This window comes from Solea senegalensis, linkage group LG4 (assembly GCF_019176455.1).
Source record: "Solea senegalensis isolate Sse05_10M linkage group LG4, IFAPA_SoseM_1, whole genome shotgun sequence".
Lineage (NCBI taxonomy): Eukaryota > Metazoa > Chordata > Actinopteri > Pleuronectiformes > Soleidae > Solea > Solea senegalensis.
In genome coordinates this window covers 24,031,991-24,052,623 of record NC_058024.1, presented here as the reverse complement: position 1 = coordinate 24,052,623, position 20,633 = coordinate 24,031,991, and the positions used below count along the sequence as shown (strand labels likewise).

Below are 20,633 nucleotides of genomic sequence, written 5' to 3'. Positions count from 1 at the left end.
AAAAAAAGTGCAGTTTTTCACACATGTGGAAAATAATTAGCACCATCTGTCACAAGGACAACCCCTAACCAAAAAGATGTAGAGGTGAAGACTCCTTCAAAGGGCTCAGCTTTATTGTGTCTGGATATGCCGAGATCAATTTAGGACCATGACAAAAAGCCTGGACCTGGAGCTGAGAGCTGAATAAAACACAATATGAACAAAATAACAAGCAAGATTAAAGCAAAATGTCAGTCTTTGTCAGAGTCTCAGTCTCCCATCATTTTAGAAGAAATGTGATGGTAGTAAATGAGAAGTCATCCACATATTCAGCAGCGTAGGGACCATGGGATCTCTTCTGTTTGTCAGCGGAGAGAAGAAACTCCTGCAGTGTGAAGGATGTTCTGTAAATGCTGGATCCTCTGGGTGTGATGCAGCATTGTTGGCTTCCGTTCGGCCAGTATGAGGGACAGTCGAGTGATGCGCTCCTCCAACTGTCAACATCAAAAACATCAACTGTGACACAGGCTAAAAACATGTACTTCCACCCCCCCCCAAGCTGCTTGAGCCTAATTGATTAAATAAGGGCACAGACGGACGCATGCATTGTCCTGACTCTTTACAATCTTTTCAAATGACATCTGAATGTATTTTTTTTAACTCATTGTACTTTTTTCTGATTCAGACTGAGTTTATGCCATATGCAACGCTTTCAAATCCAAACTGAGAGTTCTTGAGGCTGAATTTGCTGCTGCCTTATTTTGGCCAGGACTCCCTTGAAAAAGAGGTTCTTAATCTCAACGGGATTTTCCTGGTTTCAGTATTTATTGATGAAATCTCATTTCACTGTTGACAAACATGAATCGTCTGGGAGACATTTTGAAGCATTGGTGCACTAAAACACAATCTTGGGAGTTCATGAAAACATATCAGAAGTGTTGATTCCTCTTTGACATAAAAATGTTACCTCCTTCAACTCCTGATGAACACAATCTTTTTCCATTTGCTCATCATCCTCTGCACTGGTCTGCAGCCAACTATGCAACACCTCCCTCAGTTTTTGCCATGCCCTGCGTGGACAAAACAAACACGCACACACACACACAGACAATAAAACATCCGTTACTATGGTGACAACATAAATAAGAAAATGTGAAGAAAGGGTAAACTACCGTAGCTGTTTTCTGTCCTGTTGAAAACTCTTCATGTCCAGCTGAATGCTGAGCAGTTCACTTGTCACAGCTGATACTGGATCAGTTCCTCCACCGCCCACAAGCTCTTACAAAAGTAAAATCAAAACCCAAATGTCATCTTAATTGAAAGAGGTCATTATTATTATTATTATTATAATAATAATTGAAAACAAATAAATTTACTGGCAATAAAAGTGTAACTATCATACCTGGACACCTGGAATTCTGTGGCATATTCTGGGAGCTGGGGTTCATGAAAGCAGACGGAGGCAGAAGGAAATATTTGCTTTGAGTTCCCAAAGACAAATCCACCACAGACACCAGTGGTTCAGAGGGTGACACAGAAGATGTGATGGTGCTCTGATGTGTGGAGGTCATGAGGAAGGGTTTTGGAGCTGCTTCAGTGCTGATGATACCAGTCTGATATTGGGTTCTGGAAAACAAAAGAGAGAAAAGGAGAATACATTTGTCAGTGGCTCCTCCACTACTGTTATTTATTGTTATTATTCCCAAAAACGTTTACCCTGTGCCTGGAGATTCAAAGAGTTCCTCACAGCGACGTGGCTGTCGTCGACACGCACGCGTTGGAGGCCTACAAAAAACAAGGAGGACAAACTCTGTGAGACTGAGTCCGTGTGTTGATCACAGATTCACAGCTCCTCAGGTGCTCGGACTCACAGCTCACTGAGCGCGCCGCCTCCAACTCCCTGCTCCACAGAGGAAACGTTCTCAGGTCCACGGGTGGTCAGGCAAAAGGTCACGCTCTTTTTTGCTGGTTGCTCGTTGACCGCTTGTTCTCTTTGGGGTTTACACAGCGCCCGCTGCTTCCACCGCATAGCACAGCGTCTAACCACTCCCTGGAGGTGACGCGTGCTGCCTGACGTAAAGTTATATACCGTTTTATGACGTGCACCCACTTGCTCTTGACTGTGTTGAGTAAGGCTGGAGGTGAGATCGTTCATGTGAGCAGCGTATGTAAGGATGCAGGTCACGCCCTCCCTCAGCAGCTGGTCTCTGTAGACAAGTGCCGCTGTGGCCGCCTGCTCCTGCTTCCTGCGCTGCTCAGTGACCCACAGCCTCCATCCATACAGCACCTGCAGCAGCGACATTCACAGAGACACATTAAAAAGTCCACTGCGTCACATTTAGTGTGGTTTACTGGCAGAGGTCCAAGGTTTGAAAAATTCTACTCATAACTATGTTTTTTAAGTGTATAAAAAATGGAAAACTTGGTGTAGCGGTGGCAGCAGGGGTGGCGCGGAGATAGCCTACGCAGCCAACTCTCTTGTTGACATAACAATCCAAAAAAAAAACTAATTATGTAATCAGAAGGTAAGAATATGCTATTAGGTTTAGCAATAACACATTTTTTTTTGCATTATAATGCAAAAAAATAATTACTTTTCAAATAATCCATTATCTACTCTTAAAGTCAACAGAAAATAAAGAAAATAAAAAGTCCTAAACTGGCCAAATTAAGTGATATTTTTGGAATCATCATGATCTGATTCCTGTTTATATCATTTCAAGCTCTTGCATATTTTCGCATTCACACAATAAGCAGGTGACATCATAAAGTCTGTGAGGATTCAGGACTCAGGGGTTTAGGGGGGACGTTTGGGACTTTGCCAAGGAGTCCTGTAAATGTCTAACTCTGCAGTCTCAACATTAGATGTCACTAATTCTTTCACACGGGACCTTTAATCTCCAGAAAAATCACTTTACAATTTTCCTGCTTTAATTCCTTGTAAGGCTTCTGGAAGAAAAAAAAAAAACCCAAAAAACGTTACCTTGGCTTGAAGAGTGAGAGACCAGTGCCAAAGTGCTTGTTCTGTCTGCTTCACTTCTCTCCGTCTGTGCTGCAGCTGTAATCAGGAAGCAAAGCGAAGACATTCACATTTACTCACTTGGTAGATGCTTTTATCCAAAGTGATTCACAACCGCGAGACAGAACTAAAGCTTCAGTTGTGGTAGGAGATGAAAAAGTACAAAGAGCTCTGCATATCGATCTTTATGTGTAAATCGGTCTTTAAGTGACAACGTTACATCAACAAACCTTCATTTTCCAATGTTCAAAGTAGCTCTGGTACATCTTTAACCTCAGCAACATGATTCCTTGTCGTTTCATAACCTGTGAAATAAAATCACATAAATGAATGACACAGCATGTGGCTTTAAATAGAAAACACTAAATGAGAATAAATTATAGACCTTATATTTCCGGCAGTGGTCGTGATAATTATTCCACTCTCTCAGTGCTTTCCAGAGGAGTTTGGAGTTATGGTGCCGCCTGGCTCTCTCCATACTCATCCTCTCCCTGCGAGCGTCTCTGGTTTGCATCCTCCACTGTCTGAATGTCCGCAGCAGGAACACTGAAAACGGGAAACATCAGCTTACAAAGGTGAAGAAGCATTTTAGGATAATAGCTCTTAGACTAAGCGACTAATTCTGTGGTAAAAGACAACATATTTGTCTGAGACAGCTGAGACTGCAATCACTTAGGTTTTTTGGAGGGTGGATGTCATTGAAATCTGCTGTACACAGCAGGGAAGACAATCAGGTTAAACTGTACGTTCAAGTTTAAATGCACACAGTACAGTTGTACTGTGAAACACCTGTGGCTGCACAGCAGTGACCTTGCTTTCATATGTGTAGTAGAAACTGTGTTGTTTGGGGAGTTGCAGTCATTACCTTGGTTCACTGATCTCTGAACAATGCTCACGGCTTCTGCCTCCTGGTGGCGCTTTGACGCCGCATGTCTTGTTGCTTCTTGCCAAGCATGTAACACCTGCAAAGAAACAAATAAGTGAAGGTGCTAAATAAATAAGTGAATTAGCTTTAAAAGTTAGAATGCTTCACAACCTTGGACTGAAGAATGTGCTGAAAGTGATTCTGTGCTCGTTGCTCCAGGAGCCGGTACTCTGCCTGCAGCGCTGCGTTCTCCCTCCACACTGACAGAACCATTCTGTGGAGACAGATGTTGTTAATATACACCACTGGCTTACAATCAAAGAAAGATACCGTTTGATTGCATGTTTTTTGTGTTTAATACCTGAGAAAGTGCTGCATTTTCAGACTGTGAAGTTCCTCTACTCGACTGCAGACGTGAGACATCTGCAGGTGGTGTTTCTGTGAACACAGCAGGGTCACAGGGTGTAAGATTTTTCTCATTAGATTTACCTCTGCCAACATATGAGATCATGTAAATACTATATACTGCTAGTCACTGGGACTTAAGTACCTTCCAGGCCTCACAGGTGTGTTTGAGAAGTTTAGTTTCATGGTAAAGCTGCATTTCCTCCAGTTTGCCTTTCTTCACTCTCTGGTTCTGAACAAACTGATAAAACACACAAGAATTACTAACATACACAGATAACTGTCCTTCCTTTATTTCCTTGCAAACAGTAAATACAAGTGGTATTAATAACTGATTAGTCAAGGGACAATGAATGAATGAATAGGTTTAAGCGACAAAAATTAATGAACATTTCAAAGTATAACAAACTAAAATCCCTGTTCCAATATTTTACAAACGTATTATAAGCTTATATGAAGCAAACACGTTTTTCTTTAGTTTTCCTTAAGTCTGTTTAAGTTTTTGTTTTTATCTTAAGGGCAAACACGCAGCAGTCGTCAAAAAGCACCTTTTTCCATTTTCCCAGAGCCCATCTCACGCAGCAAAGGTCACCCTGATGACAGGCCTGATACTCTCTGTCTCTCCTGACGTGCAAACAAATAAATAAATCTGTAAGATTAGTATACATATTATATGTATATAAAATCTTCACGTCAGCCAGCACAAAGTTTGGCTCACCTGTCTCGAATCTCAGAACTGTTGTCCTTCCACTGTGTCACTGTGTTGTGAAGGAGTCGGTGCAGGTACAGACAATCGGATGCTTCCAGTTTCTCCTTCTCATTGATCCTCTGCTCCGTCCTTTGTCTCCATCGATCCAAAGCTCTTTGCACGAGGTATCGCTCCTCATGAAGAACTGCCTGATAAACGAGTGAACTTTCAGTGTCTGATACACTGAGCGGTGCTTTCCTTCTGTATATACACCAACAAGATATTTTCCATCTCCAGCTGACATACCATGTGCTCAGAAAGGATCTGCTCCTTGTGCTTCTCTGCTCGACCCCACCAGGTGGAAAGCACCCAAGTGCACAGACGCCGTCTGATGAAGCAGAAAAACAAGCATGTCAGATCACCTCTGCTTGGTTTGTTGGTAAATCTCAAAGACAAAAAAAAAACACTCACTTATTAAAAACATCAGCCTGTTTTCTCCTCTGTTTATAAAGTCTCCTCTGCAGAGTGAACTTGACCCACGAGCTGAAACACTGTGGCAGCATGTGCTCAGCAAACCAAACGTCTGCTCGACGCTCCAGTTCCTGCACATTAGCATGAATTTTTTACTGTTTACTGTTGAACAATATATGTCAAGGTATTTGCCGACTACATACAGTCACAAGTTGATTTGCTTTAGTACTTTGTCTTTATCAATCAATATGCAGATCATTACAATTGTTTTGTTGATATAAAACCTGCTGTGACACATTCAAGTTAAAAAAAACACAAATAAAGTTCATTTGCAATGATTAAAAATTGAGAGAAGTATAAAATACTAACATTAAAGAAGCGAATGCAAAGGATTGCTATTTGTACTTGGTTATTAAAACCAGTGTTGATTAATTCTCTGCTGAATGAATACATAAATAACTTAATAATTTACCTTGAACGTGCTTTATAGGTTTTTACAAAAAACAGTCCAACATACTACAAGTTTAATTTAAATCTTCCTTGGCAGATAAATCTCTCTGATGTATAGAAATATATGTCTGCTCTGTACATTTCTGTGTTTTTTCTTTTGATCTCAACAGCCGATATGCTATTTTATTTTAGTTATATATATTTTTTTTTACCCTGGGGGCCTTCCTGATGCAACCCTCCCATTTATCAGGGATTGGGACTGGCACTGTCCAATTCTTGTGCTTTGTCAAATTAAAAATATACCTGCATGTGTCTTTGCTCAGCAAGTTTCTCCCTCCAGAGGTGAAAACAGCTGGTTAGCAGGGACACGCTGTCAGGACAGAAAAACATTTACACCAAAGATTCAAATCTAAATTAATACAAAGAAGATAAATGATTTACCTGTGGATGCAACTCTATACACCAATACATTCTTTAACTACAGGCAAATGTGAGTGAAGCCACAGGATGAAATAACTGAGGAAAAGCACCTGTAGTTTGACTGTGCAGTTTCTAGCAGTGGTTGAAAGCTCTCGTCTTCAGCCTCCTCCAGATGGTCCTGCCACAGCCTCCAAAACTTTCTCATCATCTACAACAAACACACATGTAAAACTTCAACCATCACCACCAATTTAAATACTTGAAATGCCGCATATTTTTTGCATTAATTGTACAAATCCATTACAGTTTGATAATACTGCTGGAGAGCCATGTTGTTGTTCAAGCGCTGTGTTTTGTTCCAGGTGACATTAAGATGAAGTCCCTGCATTCCGGCGCTCTGCAACAACAATACACCGATCAACACGTGAAATTATCACGTGACATAATTAGGATATTATTTTGCTTAATTTTGGTTCTTACCAGCAGGTGATGTAAGTGGTGCTGATTTGCCATCTGGTTTTCTTCTGCTTCGTCTTTGCACAAGGTCACGTCTACTGATGAGCTCAAGAATCAAACCAAACAATACACTGGACTACACTTAGATTGTTTGTATGAAAAATTAATATTTATTAGGATACAAGCTCTCCATCGCTGCAGTGCTCTGCGCTGAGTGCTCCGAGTGGCTAACTGCGCTGTGGCCTGCAAGCGGTCTTCCTCACTCAGCCTGTGATGCAACGCTTTGCTCCAATTACTCCAACACATCCTCACCAGACGCAGGTTACATGCATGCTGAGCTGCAGCTAAAACATTCAGAAAGGGAACAGCAAGAGAAAACCGAGTCATACAAAAGAAACATATACACAAAATGCATATACAACAGTCAGGTAAATGAAAATAACCTTGGGTCTTTCTTTTGGTTTGGCAGCAGGACACATAACTGACCCACTGATGCAGTGTTTTTCTTTTCAGTCTTAGGATGAAGTGAAGTGAAGCCTTGGTTTCTTTATCTTTGTGGCAACAAAGAGCAGTGTGGAATTCTCTCCACTGATGCAGAGCCTTTGACAAAAGATAAAGTAAATCAGACAAAGTAAAGAGGTATGTAATCACATTTATACAAACAATTGTGGTAACATAGGAGTTCTGAGTGAGTTGATTTTTCATTAAGAATACTGTATCTGTACTGTATTGATAGTTTGAAGCACTGCATAGATATAGTTGTTGGAAACAGTGTTTTTTTGTTGTTTGCCTTTGACCACTAGTTAGCAGCAGGCTTTCAATCATTTGACTCTCTCTCCCTCTCTTTCCGCTCCTCTCACCAGACAAAGTAAAGTGTATAGTTTATTCATATAATATTATATTTTACTAACTATGACAGACTTTCTTGAAACTGTGGGGACAACAATCTCAGTATACTGTGTGATATACTGACCGTCCTCTGTAAAGTCAGCTCCCGCTGTTTGAGACACTGGGCCTCCAAAGTGTGAAGGTGTTGATGCTGCTGCAGCCTCGTCTGCCACAGGCTCCAAGCAGAACTACACAGGTAAAACATAAGCGTCAACCCAAAGCCCTGTACAAAAAAAGGGCTATGGAAGCTTTATTCGCTTCATCCAGTCACACAATATTTAAAAGCAATGTGTAAATACAGTAAACATACCGAAGAGTTGAGAGTTTGTTTTGCTCAAAAGCCGATTCAAGCATTCTCTTCTTCATTCGTCTCATCTCTGTGAAAACCTCCCATCTGTCCCAAACCAGCTGCATCTGTTGTCCGTCAGCTGGTTAATAAAACAAGCAGATTACTGATCCAACAAGTTCATATAATAACTGGCTGAAAATGCACATAAAGTCACATAAAGCAGGATACACTCTAATGAGCAAAGCCTTACCATATGATTGAGCAGTTTTTAGTTTGCTCTTCTTTTCTTGCTGCAATGACATAAATCTGCGCCAGCTATGGAACACCCAGTTATACAGATAATACCTGAAACACAAAATCAATGATTTGAATACACAACAAACAGCTGTTATCAGTCTTATGAGCTACAAGACAGTAACGTGCAGTAGTTCAAGAAGTGCTGGTGTTGTTTACTTAAGTACTAATAAAACAATGTATCAACATAACTTGCAATACATGTTTGAATGTAATGGAGGTTTGTTTATGTAAAACACAATTCTATTTCACAGCAAAAAAAAAGAAAACAGAGATTTCATTTGGGAATCTAATTTGCATCTGAAAGGGTTGTGAATCGTGAAGCCTCTGGTGATTCCAATCCTTAGTTATAATACACTACAGACTTGCAGCACTGACCTGTAGTGACACTCTGCCCTGGTTTTAAGACTCCACTCCCTCCTGGACGTCCACCACTCATCTGTCCATCCTTCAAAGGCTCGTCTGAGTACCACACTGTCATAGTGTGACCTACAAAACCATGCAATGTTACCTTAAAATATTTTTGAGCTTGCCTTAAAATAATGTCTGCATAACTTAACACATAATAATATATATGGCACATTACTTGGCTACATGAGGAGGAACTCGGCCAAAGGTGTTGCGCATCCATATATGTAGGAACTTTCTGGCCAAATGCCTGCAGTTGAAAAAGTCTGAATAAATTAAACATGATAATTAAAAAAACAACAGTAAACTGAAATACAAATTTAACGAATAAGCACCTTATTCTCAGCTCCTTGAGTCTTCCACCTTTGTTCCAGCTGTATCCAACTCTGTAGACAAACTTTCTGGTTTGAACTTTGCGGACCAATTTTGTTTGACCACTAGATCCCACACTGGCCGATAGGACTTTCCCTGTGCCTGGTTTTCTAGAGTTACTCGGCATAGTAAACCACGAATTAGCATCGGTTTTGAAGTAAAATCATCAGTAGTTTATGACAGCAAAAGCTTCGTGTGCGTGAAATAACTTGTTCAGGTAACTAGGTGCCGCGCGTTTGTTTTTCCGTGTCACGTGACCGCGATAATGCGAGCGTGTACATCGTGCCCATTATTTGGCGTTAAAAACACGTCTCTCTGTCGCTTTCAAACTGTAAAGTAATACTTTTAGAATTACACTCATTTAACGCCAATAAAACATTTTCGACATGTTTACTTTGGTCGTACTGAGAAAAATCAGGAACATAACAACAACGTACCCAGGGTCCCCTCAATGTAACTACTATGTATATTGTCATATCCTGACACCCCGCAATGGCGGTGTATGATATTTCTGCTTGAGCGCCAGCAGATCCCTGTGTCAGAAGAACAAATCAAACAAACCCCAACACAATGGATAGCCGTCCCAAACAATGCCTTTATGGTGTTCTAAATTTGGATGAATCTATACTTTTATAAAACCCGTGAGAGTTTATGCACGATTTAAATAGCTCCACGCAAGTGTTATAAGTGTATAACGTGATTTATTTGATCACGATTTATATTTTAAAATGCGACAAAGCTCACGTTCAAAATTCTACAAAGGCGCCGGTGGGCACAGTGTAATCTTTCCAAGGACCTTCTTAAAGCGGCGATCAGAGGAAAACTGAGGCTACGACTTAGAAAACATAGAAAGATCCGTCAATTATTTAAGATTATATAGTCTCCTTGTCAATTAGTTTGTTATTTAAACCCGTGTTGTTTTGTTAACCCTAACATACCCACTGTGTTTCCTGAAAACTCTGCAACAACTCAACCGGCACTGAGACTTGGTAGTCGCTGAGTGGGCATTATCCCCATTCCTTAGCTAGTTAGCTAGCTAGCTAAAGGTGCTAGTTTAGCTAGCTAGCTAACTAACTATCGCGAATTCACGGTGCTCAGCTCGACCAGTTCTCGACACAACGTCCAAACCGAGTAAGTGTTATTAATATTAAGAATTAGACAATCATTCGTGATAAATTTGTTCAACACACGATGTGACGGACCAACTGTATGTGAGACGCTAGCCGAGCCAAACCTCCAGCAGCCTTTGATAATTCTCGTTTATTGTCTTCAAACTCTACGAAGACTTTATTCATTTTTGACATAGTGACGTGGAGCGACTGTTTACATCACACTAATTATTTCACAGTCAAACGTTTTCAGGAATTTCTACACTTGAAACTAGCTCGAGGTAATTCATTGTGATTGACATGTCTCATGTTGGCATCACTGGCTGTTGTCAATTAACTTGCTAATTGGCTAGCAGCGTTTGCTAAAACTGTCCCCAAGTAATATAGCGCAAGGTTTAATCAAAGCTGTTGATTTGATAGTTATATTAATATATCAACATTTCAGTTGTTTCCAGAAATTGTTGAAACAGAAGCTATTTGTTCTGTGTCTGCAGTTTATCATGGAGAACGATGCTTGTGTTGAGCAGAAGATTGTCACTGCAGCTGTGGATCAAGTAAAGCAGCAGCTTACACCCGCAGCTCCTTACAGATACACAAAGGTGAAGAAAAACACCAACCATGTTCATATATTTACACGTTGTATTGAATGGACATTATGAATACTAATCATTTTTTAAATTGTTCTTGTGTAGGAAGAGCTTCTTGAAATCAAACAATTGCCAGTCTCCAATGAAAGGCCAGAATGTCTCTGTGAGAAATACGACAGGTGAGAATGAATTTCTTTGATGTAAAACTGCCCCATAACATTTCAGTAAAATGTGGGTGATTGATGGTGGATTCTCTCTGCAGAAGAATTTATTCTCTTTATTTTTTATTTTATTTGACGAGGTCAGATATGTCAGGGTTTGACGGATCAAGCATTAAAAATGATATTCATTGAAAAATGCATTTCGGAACACACATGAACAGCATTAGAGTCAAAAGTCTTTATGTCTTTCAAGAGACGGATGCATAGGGCACTGGCAACAGAATTCCAATAACAAATAAAGATGCCTGCACACAGTCTTACCATACAATTGAAATTCAATCGTCTAGAGCAGTTTGATAAATATTGCACTAATGTCACCTGGAACAGACCAGACAGCCTGCTCAGAAAAGCTGCTGGTGTTGTGACTTCCTGTGTCTGAACGCACTGACCAGAAGTGATTAGATCAAAAAATTATTTTGTCAATGCTGTAAATTGTGCAGCATCCTGCTACATATGTCTGAAAATTGGCAGATTCATCCATTTATAGGCCACAATGATGAGGAACTATGTTTAGATACTGTTTAAAAGTGGAATTGATTCCCTATCCTCTAACTGGTAAAATGTTTGCAAATCTGTGTAGAAAACTTTCATTCTTACTTTTTTCCAGTGCTATGTTGCTGCCATTGGCTAAAAAGATAAATGTTGCTGATGCATTGTCATATTTTAAAACATAAAAATTATACCACTAAAAAAATTTTACTTTCCATGTAAGCTGAATTACCAACAGAGTTTATACACTCACTAGTAGTGCTGAGCAGTATATTGATGACGATGTCTACATGTCAGAGCATAATGGTTTGACTGGTTGAAGATGATAGAAAGGTAGCATTCATTTTGGATTTCCACCTGTTACAACCAACATGCTGAAGTCCATCTTTAAATGCACAACTGCAAAACCTTGAAGCAAATGAGCTGCAGCAGTGGAAGACCTCGACTTAATTTGTTTTTTGAAACCATTTAGTGACTTAATTCAGTGTGAGTAAATCTCTTCAATCATTACTTTCAAATGGTGTTTTGATACAGTGATGGTGTCTGGGACCCTGAGAAGTGGCATGCCTCACTGTATCCTGCTTCAGAGCGGAGCTCACCAGTGGATGGTTTTAAGAAGGACTATGTTGATGACAGAGTTCCCCTGAAACGAAGAATCCCAGGTAAATGACAATCAAGGCCAATGCTAGACATCTACACATTTATATATCGACCAATGCAGGTTATCATATTGTTTTTTTGCAAGATGTGAGAATTTGTAAAGCTGTGAGAATCTTAATTTTGTTGTAGTTTTTGTTTGTAATATTCAGTGGCTACCAGCGATGGGCATTCCTAGTAAACATGCTAATTGAAAGTCTTTGCTTATTGATAGCTGCCCCTGCTTGGAGGACTGTGTGTTCCTTTTGCTAAAACAACAATGTCACACAATCATTCATATAAACAGGCATAGTGTCTCCGACCATCCCAGTTGTTTCAAGTCATTGTTTTTTTTGTTGCCTATCTGTCATTTTGTTCCCATCTGCCTCTCTGCTGCATGCAAGGGCAAATATTCACACTCGCACATGAAGAGCAGATAACAGAAGTTAGTTGGTTAAAAGGTGTGTTAAATGTTTCTCAAAAAACATGAAAACCAGGCTGAAATATAGTGTTTGAAAACACCCTGCGTCTCATTATAAACCTTTGCTCTGAAACACAATTGCGCAGATATCTGCGTTTCAATCCGAAAGTTACTTTGACCTGTCTGAGCTCTCAAAAAGGAAATCTTCCTCATGGCTCAAAACTACAGATTTACAGAACAGATTTTAGTAAATAAAATGGAAACCTACAATGGCTCCATACATTCTGTAGCATTTAGACCTATACTTGAAACTACACCTTGTGACTTGGGGATAAAGAGATGGGGTTATCGATTTCTTAATTATCTTTTCAATATACTCATGAATAGCATCCATTAATGCCCATCCCTTGTGGCTACAGATGATGCCTAAATAAAATTATAATATGTCTACTGTAGAGTTTGTCCAATCATCTAAAACCCACGCATCATATTCAGATCCTCGTGAGCGACTAAAGGAAGATGATCTGGACGTCATACTGAGCCCACAGCGACGCAGCTTTGGAGGTGGATGTCAGGGCAGTGCTGCACCCGCGCCCCACATCCGTCGCCCAATCAGCCCGCTGGAAAATAAGGAGAATGAAAGTCTTCGTCTAGGAGGGGCACGAAGAATCGGCAGTGGGCGCATCATTGCTGCCCGAGCCTTTGAGAGAGAAGCCCGTGCAGAAAAAGAACGGGAACGTGAGCGAGAATATAAAGATAAAAGATTCAGGGTTGGTGCTGATCTTTCTCACTGTAATATCTTGTTCAAATATTGTTGCATTCATTGCACTGATGTTACAACTCTAATTAGAATTGTTTTTAGATGGAGTTCAAAATGACTGAATTTTACTGCAGGATACTTTTTGCTCTAATTATAGAAATGTGTGTAACTGAAGAATAACTCAGTTCTCTTTATTTTTATTTCAATATCATTTATAGAGAGATTTTGGTGACAAACGTGTCTTCAGTGAAAGAAGAAGGAATGACTCGTACGCAGAGGAAGAGCCAGAGTGGTTCTCTGGGGGCCCAACAAGCCAGTCTGAAACGATTGAACTCATTGGGTTTGATGACAAAATCCTGGAAGATGACAAACGCAGGTCCAAGAGGTCAAGAAAGCGAACGGAGTCTGTGAAAGAAGGCATGCTAAAATTTGTTATGTTATTTGTTACACTAGTTCTGTTTCATTCAGTTGTTCTTGGGTATTATTTGATGACTAACTTTGTGTGACACCAATCATATTATGGATACTATTTTTATTTCTATGCCAAATAGTGGAATGTAATGGTGGGCAAGTGGAAGGGCAACATGTGCAGTCTACAGCTGATCAAGAGGTTCCCCACCCTGATGTTCTGCCAGAGCAGTCGACTGGAGACTTTGACTTCAATGAGTTCTTCAATCTGGAGAAGACTATGCCAGGACTGGCTTCGGTAAGTTCTGGGGTGCACTGTGTGGTTATGTTGGTGCTTGAAGGTGTGTACATCACAGATGGGATGGTTTCTACTAAAACGCTATCAATATGATCACTGAACAGTAGAGGTTTTCAGGTGCATCTTCATTTCAGTCATTAAAAACCTCCGGAAGGTTGATTTAATTGGCAGCAATCATAAATGATATTAATTGAAATGTCTAGTACAGGATACCTCTGCTGTGATGTCACTGAACCAGATCTGTGGTGGTGGCTGTCATCACAAAATGGTGCACTTCTTATGCTTTGTGCTCTTGTATGGGATTCAAGAAAATTTTAATTGACAAACCAAGTTTATGCCCATCATTATAGCTACATTAAACGTACAATTAGTTGAAAAACTAACCGTCTTCAAGTTAACTGAGACTTTCATTATACCAACACAATACCAAAAAGCACTGCATTCATTGATGATGCCCTCAGTGGTCTTGCACATTTTGTCCTAAATCGATGGAAAGCGGTCAAAACGTAAGTGCGATTTTTGTTCTTGTACCCTTCTGCCTGTATATTTTGTGTTTTCCCACATACTCAACAGGGTTCTGTTTCTCTTTCAGATGATAGAGGATGTTTTGGGGGAGGGCCCTGTATCAGCCAGCCGCTTCAGTCAGTGGTTCTCCAGTAACATGAGCCCTTCAGGCAGCCAGTCCAGTAGTCTGAGGTCTACTCCTCATGAGGAGCTGGAAAAACTTGCAGGTGAATTATTTAATTTCCTTGGCTTTTCCACTGTTTGAACAATTTGAATGGACCAGGTCACAGCCCTTTACATCAGTACAATCTAAAAACAAACTCATTAACTTTAGAACAAGTTTAATGTTATAAAGGTGGCAGGGGGTCTTGGATTTTTGTACAACATGATAATTGTGGATAAGTCTATGTTGTAACAAGCTTCTGAATTTCTGTCACACTGTTGCCCAAACCCTGTGAATGAATCAGTTCTTGAATCGACCCGATTCTGAGTTTTGCTGAACTCTCAATCTGGGAGAGTACATGGTAAAAAAAAGTGGCTGTCCAGTTTTGTCAACCCCAAATTGCTGTTCTTCTGTATCCCCAAATGCTCAGTCTTTTGACTACATACTCACTCAAAAAATGGATATCTTGAACCTTGATTGTTTTTTCTTCTTTCAAGGGCTTGAACCATGTGGTACCAACCAAGATCCTGCCTCCTTCTTTACACCTATTCAGTCATCGGATTGCAGGGAGAAGGTGGACATCCTGGAGTTGCTGCACAAAGCCAAGATCGACCTGAAGCCTCTTCTGTCCACCCTATCAGTAAATAAAGCTCGGCTCCGGGAGAACAGTACGTTTCACCTCACTAAATTTTGAACTCCTGACTTATATCATTACATTATTGTGATAAGAAATGTTATGAAAAAGTACAGAAGTGCACAAAATGACTGAACCACAGTATAAGATTGGGTACCAAACACAGGGAGAGGTGACTAGACTGAAGACCATAGAGTATCTAAATAAGTAAATGGCTCCCAAATCTCGAAGGGTGGGGAAAGAAAGGACCCATTAATTTTGTATCCAATCAAAGGGTGGATACAGGACTCCACCACTGTACGTCCATAATTGGTTAAAACACTGTAACTGTCTATTTTGAGCAGCTACATAGATGTTGACTTTTCTGTACCTAGCTTCCACTGGAGTGGTGCTCTCGCTCGAGGAGGTGGAGGGGGAGATGAAGGGGATGAAGCTGGGTTCAGGACCCCAGGCGCGAAAGGTTCCACCTCCACAGAGGGGAAATGGTACGCCCTTCATGGCTGAGCATTTAGAGGAGGCCTTGACTGGTTGCTCCAGTGTCCGGCCACGATCACGTGACACCGACATGTCGGCCTTTAATAAACTAGTCAGCAGTATGAAGGCAAGTGGAACTCTGCCATCTCTCCCCAAAACCAACACCAACAATGTAAGTATTTATATGAAGCTTGTTTTGTTTTTATACTATACCCCCAGGCTTACAAAAGTCATTCCTAAATTTTTCAATATACCAACGGTCTACAAAATGATGGGCATAAATTTGTTCCTCAACTGTTCAACGGTTGTCTTGTTTCGTATTTGAACATGTTATATTAAACTGCATGTGTCGTTTTTGCAAGTCTATTTGTCGAATGTACCAAGGTAACCGTCATGACTGTCGCTGAACAAATCAGACGTAAAGGGAAGTGAAAGTACATAAATCCATATCATCAACTTGCATGAGCGACACGCATCGTGGCTGGCTTGTACAAATCTATCCGAGTGGCCTTGCAGTGACTGAGTTTAAGGTTTCAGCAGTGCTGTATGGAGTAATTATTAAAAAAAAAATTAATTTTTAAAATTCAAAATGTATATAACATGGTCTACACTACATGATGGTTACTCGGATAGGTTTTTACATGAAAAATGTTTTTTTGGGGTTGCATTGCACCCACCACAAATTTCTCCTTGTGCAATGCAGCAACCATCAGAATCAACTCCAGTGACCTTGTCTGAAGCCCAGGTGCCTGCACAGCAGCAGAATAACATATTCCAGGTGTGTATACCTACTGTCCTGTCCAGATTAACTTTCAAGTATGCCCAAATATTATTTTCCTAAAAATTAAAGGTTTCTGGTGCTGTCATTTCATCAGTGCATCGTTGTGCCGTTTAAGTTTAACAAGTGTTTAATGTTAACAAGTGAAAAATCTGATTTTGTGACGTCTGTTTTTAAAATTGGCTTTGTTTGGTTTAGGCATGTTTTCTTTAAATCTTTTACCAGGAAGGAAACCCGTTTCGTCAAATTTTGGAAAAATACTGAACCCTGCAGTTTACTGCACTGTTTGTGTTATAGGAGCTCTTGGTCGGTCCTGCTCGTAGTGGTTCCCCTATGCTACTCGGCAATCTGTTGGGCAGCTCTGAGGGCCCAACATCCTCTGGCCCTCTTCATGGCCTACTACACAAGGGCCCTTCACCACCTCTCTTTCCACAGAGGGCACCTTCACCTGACTACTTCAACAGTCAATTGCAACCTACAGCTGGTAAGATCATTGCATTTTATGCACTATGCAAACATTTTGAGACATGACACACATTTACTATTGAATGTTTTGCCTCAGATTTAACACCATGCTTATCGATATCTGCTTAGGAACTTGCAATGTCTGACATCTTTATTTCAGTTTTTGTTTGGGGGGATGCTGTGGAAGAGATGAGCATTATGTTTTGTTTTGTTTTTGTTCCCCCCCTCATGTCAAGGTTTTCCTGTTGGTCCCCAGCCCATGCTACCAGGACAGTTTGGTGACATACACAGGTCCATCAGTCCTGGATCTGCTGCACAACAGGTAACCTGAATTACTGGAATCAGTTTACTAGAATAAATGGGTTGATGAAAGATAGCGCACACAGTGAAACTTTGTCTGTTTTGGGTTAAATTTGCAGTAGATTACACCAATGGTTTGGATTAAAAGTTGAGAGAATATCAGTTGTCAAAATGACAAATATATAATATTGTTTTTCCTCACCAAATTCCAAGATGATGATATATGAAGACATTGTTTTGGTGATCTCTTCAGCTATGTTTATCATTTGTCCAGATGAGGGTGCTCTCAGTGCCTGTGAATCAAGCTGACCTGGAAGCACTGGCATTCCAGCAGGACCTTGCTCTACATGCTCATCACACATTTCAGTCCAACTACAACAAACCACCTATGGACAAGTCTTTTAGAAATCGGTTAGTTTTTCAAACTGTTGGATTTATGAAGATAAATGTTTTTGGCCATCTGTTTTCGGCTATCTGCTTTTTATTTTAGTAAACGAGAAGATGCCGAATCTTGCATGTTAAATTGAATTGCAAGGAATATACAGGTTTTGGTATATTGGCTCATGTGATTGTACTTGACAGACCGCAACGTGTTAATCGCTCCCCTGGTCCAGGCTCTCAACCTGCGGGGAGAAACTCTCCAGGCAACCCGGTCACCAGCATGGTGAGTATAGTATTTTTGTAAAATCGACTCCATATTACTGATATTTGATGCCTTTTTTATTTTTATTATTACAGTTGTCTCCTTCATTTACACCCACATCTGTAATCCGCAAAATGTACGCAACGAAAGAGAAGAGCAAAGATGAACCATTTAGTCGTTCGGAAAACAAAGAGGACGGCACAGCACACTCTCATGATGGTATAGCACATTGTATCATCCACATCATGATTTGGACTTCAGTTTGATGTACTACAAAACTAAGGTTTGGATTATGCGTTTACAGACCGAAGCTCTCCAAATCTATACCTGGAAGCGATTGAGGGGAATGCAGCCCAGGTTGGGGGAGCAAAGGCCGCCTCGCAGACTTTACAAAGCAAGGACCAGGAGCGTCTCAGGCCTGGCTCTGCAGGATGCCATACATCGACCATGGCACCTCCCGGAACATCTTCATCTTTTCCTCGGCCAATTTACCCAGTACCGTTATTATCCCCCCATGTACCCATGGTACGTCCTCCTCCTCCCCCCCAGCTCCACCCGAATGTGGTTCAGCGAATGCTGGCCCAGGGTATCCAGCCCCAGCAGCTTGGACCTGCTCTTGTGCAAGCCGGTTAGTATATTGTATTTTTTTTTTCATCAACCATAAACGGACACAAACTAAAATCTTGACTTGTACTCGCAGGCATATTTCCACCACATGTTGACCTTGCACAACTTCAAGGCTTGCCTCCTGCCCTTCTTGGACAACCGCTGTACCCACTAAATGCAGCTGGACATCCACTTCTACCTCCTAGAGCCAGTACTCAGATGCAGTTAGCAGTAATGCAACAGCAACTTCAGCAACAGAGACCAAGTAAGTTGAACTAATGTGGTGTGTGTAGGTAGGTGTAGTGATGGCAAATAGACGAGAGATTCCAAATAATAAACGTTCAATCGTTTTGAATTTAAAAAAAATAAAATGCATTACATGGCTAGAAATCAGCAAAATATAGTTGCCATTTGTTCCTAGCAAAATAAATTTACAGTAAGGCAACTAGCAATAACAATGGATAAACTTTGCTGATCAAATTCTCAACATTGTTAACAGCAATTTAACATAATGCCTATCTGAGCTGGTCATTAACAGACGTGTTGTAACCAAGTAGTTTTGCATCATCACTGACATTTTCTACTCGGGTAAATGTGTATCTTTATTGTGCTTTTTCTATTCTTGATGACCGCTCGGGTGTTAAAATACAGTTATGCCATTCGGCTATTTTCACACATTCATACAGTGCATCAATATGAGGCACTTTCTTTCACCCATTCACATGCTGACAACAGAACTACCTGAACAATTTGGGGTTAATGGGACCAAGGACACATGGTTATGTTGACAAAAGGGAGCCAGGGATTTAAACCCCATCTCAGACCCCTGAATATGGGATAACTTTAAAAAGCCAATAATTGTCTGCTGCAGTTAATGTTTAATATACTGTGTAATTAGTGTAGTTAAACCTGGCTTTAAAGGTTTTGGTTGCCCTTTTTGTTCATTTTCTGCTTTTGATTAACTTGTATTTTGTCTCTTGTAGTTCATCCAAGTGTTCAAGGCCATCTGTCACAGAGCCAAGGCCCCCACCGGACGAATGGCTCTCAGGGACACGGAGGCCCCCCCCCTCTAGGCCTTGCAAAGTGGTTTGGATCAGATGTTTTGGAACAGCCACTCCCCTCAATGCCGGCCAAGGTCATAAGTGTAGATGAATTGGAGTTGCGGCCATAAAAAAATAACTGTGCTTGGTGGCAAGATATATATATTTTTCCTTTTTTTTTTTGGGCAGATCTCCTCCACCTCGTTACCATAGAAATGTGAATTTTAATTTGAAAGACAGTGCACAGAACTGGATAGTATAACATGTCATTTCTTCAACCCTGAAATCACTGCTTTGAAGAGGTGATTGATGGAGATGTTTTTTGTAGCAGAGTGAATTTTTTTTTTGTATTAGATAATGCACAGTAAATATTGTATAGGCCTAATTGTACAGACCATGGAAAACGATGTTATGCTCCCTGTAAATAAGTATGGTGGTTTGGTTTCTTCTTGTCTGGGTATGGGGAAGGTAAAACTCCTGCAATTCAATTCAACCAAAATTGAGATGTCACCAAGAGCTGTTAGCATTCCTCTGTCTTGTCTACCCCTGACCCTCCCCTCTCCACGCATTGAGAAAGGGCCACTGCTAATGACAAATATTAGATTTGAGTAATTTTGTGGTATGGCTTGTGGCCTTTTTCTATAGAGGTGACTGGTAGGAGCATTACAAGACAACTCCAGGCAATGTTTGTGCCTTTTTTCTTTTCTCTTTAAATGTATCCTCTCCCATCCATGTCACTATTGGGGACAGCACTACTCTCACTGTCAATTTTTTTGAGGGTGTTTGGGATGCAGTTAATGTGCTTAAAGCACAAATAGAATTAATAAATAAAACTTAAGTAAAATGGTTTAATTGCTTTTAAATTATTTTTGTTTTACTCCCGTGCAACTACCTCGATTGTAGAACCTTGGTTGAACAGCCCTAATGGCTGCCTTACTGGCTATACCTGTACAATGTCGAGCAATAACAGACCTGTATGGTGCCATCATTTATGGTGGTAGTGTTTGAACTGAAGGGATTTAGATTGAGGTGTTTACAATAAAACCTGATATACATTTGAGGGGAGCTCATGTACACTTTAGGTTCTGTAAGT

General features: G+C 40.5%; 2 protein-coding genes across 2 annotated transcripts; one reads left to right on the top strand and one right to left on the bottom strand.

Moving 5' to 3' along the window:
* Window positions 1-95: 95 nt before the first annotated feature.
* sfi1 (SFI1 centrin binding protein) lies at window positions 96-9,528 on the bottom strand. Its single transcript, XM_044023751.1, has 29 exons — window positions 8,968-9,528; window positions 8,811-8,882; window positions 8,603-8,713; window positions 8,181-8,275; window positions 7,952-8,069; window positions 7,727-7,829; window positions 7,197-7,353; window positions 6,936-7,097; window positions 6,778-6,848; window positions 6,602-6,694; window positions 6,408-6,505; window positions 6,181-6,247; window positions 5,428-5,558; window positions 5,263-5,344; window positions 4,987-5,165; window positions 4,817-4,892; window positions 4,414-4,509; window positions 4,225-4,301; window positions 4,035-4,137; window positions 3,864-3,960; window positions 3,384-3,544; window positions 3,229-3,303; window positions 2,963-3,037; window positions 1,851-2,266; window positions 1,696-1,764; window positions 1,382-1,605; window positions 1,152-1,257; window positions 947-1,049; window positions 96-473 (listed from the first exon to the last, which is right to left on the bottom strand). The coding sequence occupies exons 1-29, from the start codon at window positions 9,129-9,131 to the stop codon at window positions 345-347; spliced, it is 3,510 nt and encodes a 1,169-aa protein (XP_043879686.1). The 5' UTR covers window positions 9,132-9,528; the 3' UTR covers window positions 96-344.
* A 254-nt stretch (window positions 9,529-9,782) lies between these two features.
* eif4enif1 (eukaryotic translation initiation factor 4E nuclear import factor 1) lies at window positions 9,783-20,392 on the top strand. The gene is made up of 19 exons (XM_044023754.1): window positions 9,783-10,135; window positions 10,608-10,712; window positions 10,806-10,879; window positions 11,945-12,072; window positions 12,963-13,237; window positions 13,446-13,644; window positions 13,779-13,933; window positions 14,526-14,664; window positions 15,098-15,268; window positions 15,609-15,880; window positions 16,412-16,486; window positions 16,784-16,970; window positions 17,188-17,273; window positions 17,526-17,662; window positions 17,834-17,915; window positions 17,990-18,113; window positions 18,199-18,522; window positions 18,595-18,765; window positions 19,484-20,392. Exons 2-19 carry the CDS (start codon window positions 10,614-10,616, stop codon window positions 19,669-19,671), a joined length of 2,886 nt encoding a protein of 961 aa, XP_043879689.1. The 5' UTR covers window positions 9,783-10,135; window positions 10,608-10,613; the 3' UTR covers window positions 19,672-20,392.
* The last annotated feature ends 241 nt before the right edge of the window (window positions 20,393-20,633 follow it).

What these genes read in the sequence shown, in the direction of transcription:
- sfi1 (XM_044023751.1), bottom strand. Translation starts at nt 9,131, where the DNA reads ATGCCGAGTAACTCTAGAAAACCAGGCACAGGGAAAGTCCTATCGGCC. An exon ending in AGCTGACTTTACAGAGGACG is followed by an intron (nt 7,354 to 7,726) that starts GTCAGTATATCA and finishes CTTTTGTCAAAG; the next exon opens with GCTCTGCATCAGTGGAGAGA. An exon ending in CAGGCTGATGTTTTTAATAA is followed by an intron (nt 5,345 to 5,427) that starts GTGAGTGTTTTT and finishes CTGCTTCATCAG; the next exon opens with ACGGCGTCTGTGCACTTGGG.
- eif4enif1 (XM_044023754.1), top strand. Translation starts at nt 10,614, where the DNA reads ATGGAGAACGATGCTTGTGTTGAGCAGAAGATTGTCACTGCAGCTGTG. An exon ending in CCTGAAACGAAGAATCCCAG is followed by an intron (nt 12,073 to 12,962) that starts GTAAATGACAAT and finishes CATCATATTCAG; the next exon opens with ATCCTCGTGAGCGACTAAAG. An exon ending in AGCAGAATAACATATTCCAG is followed by an intron (nt 16,487 to 16,783) that starts GTGTGTATACCT and finishes TTTGTGTTATAG; the next exon opens with GAGCTCTTGGTCGGTCCTGC.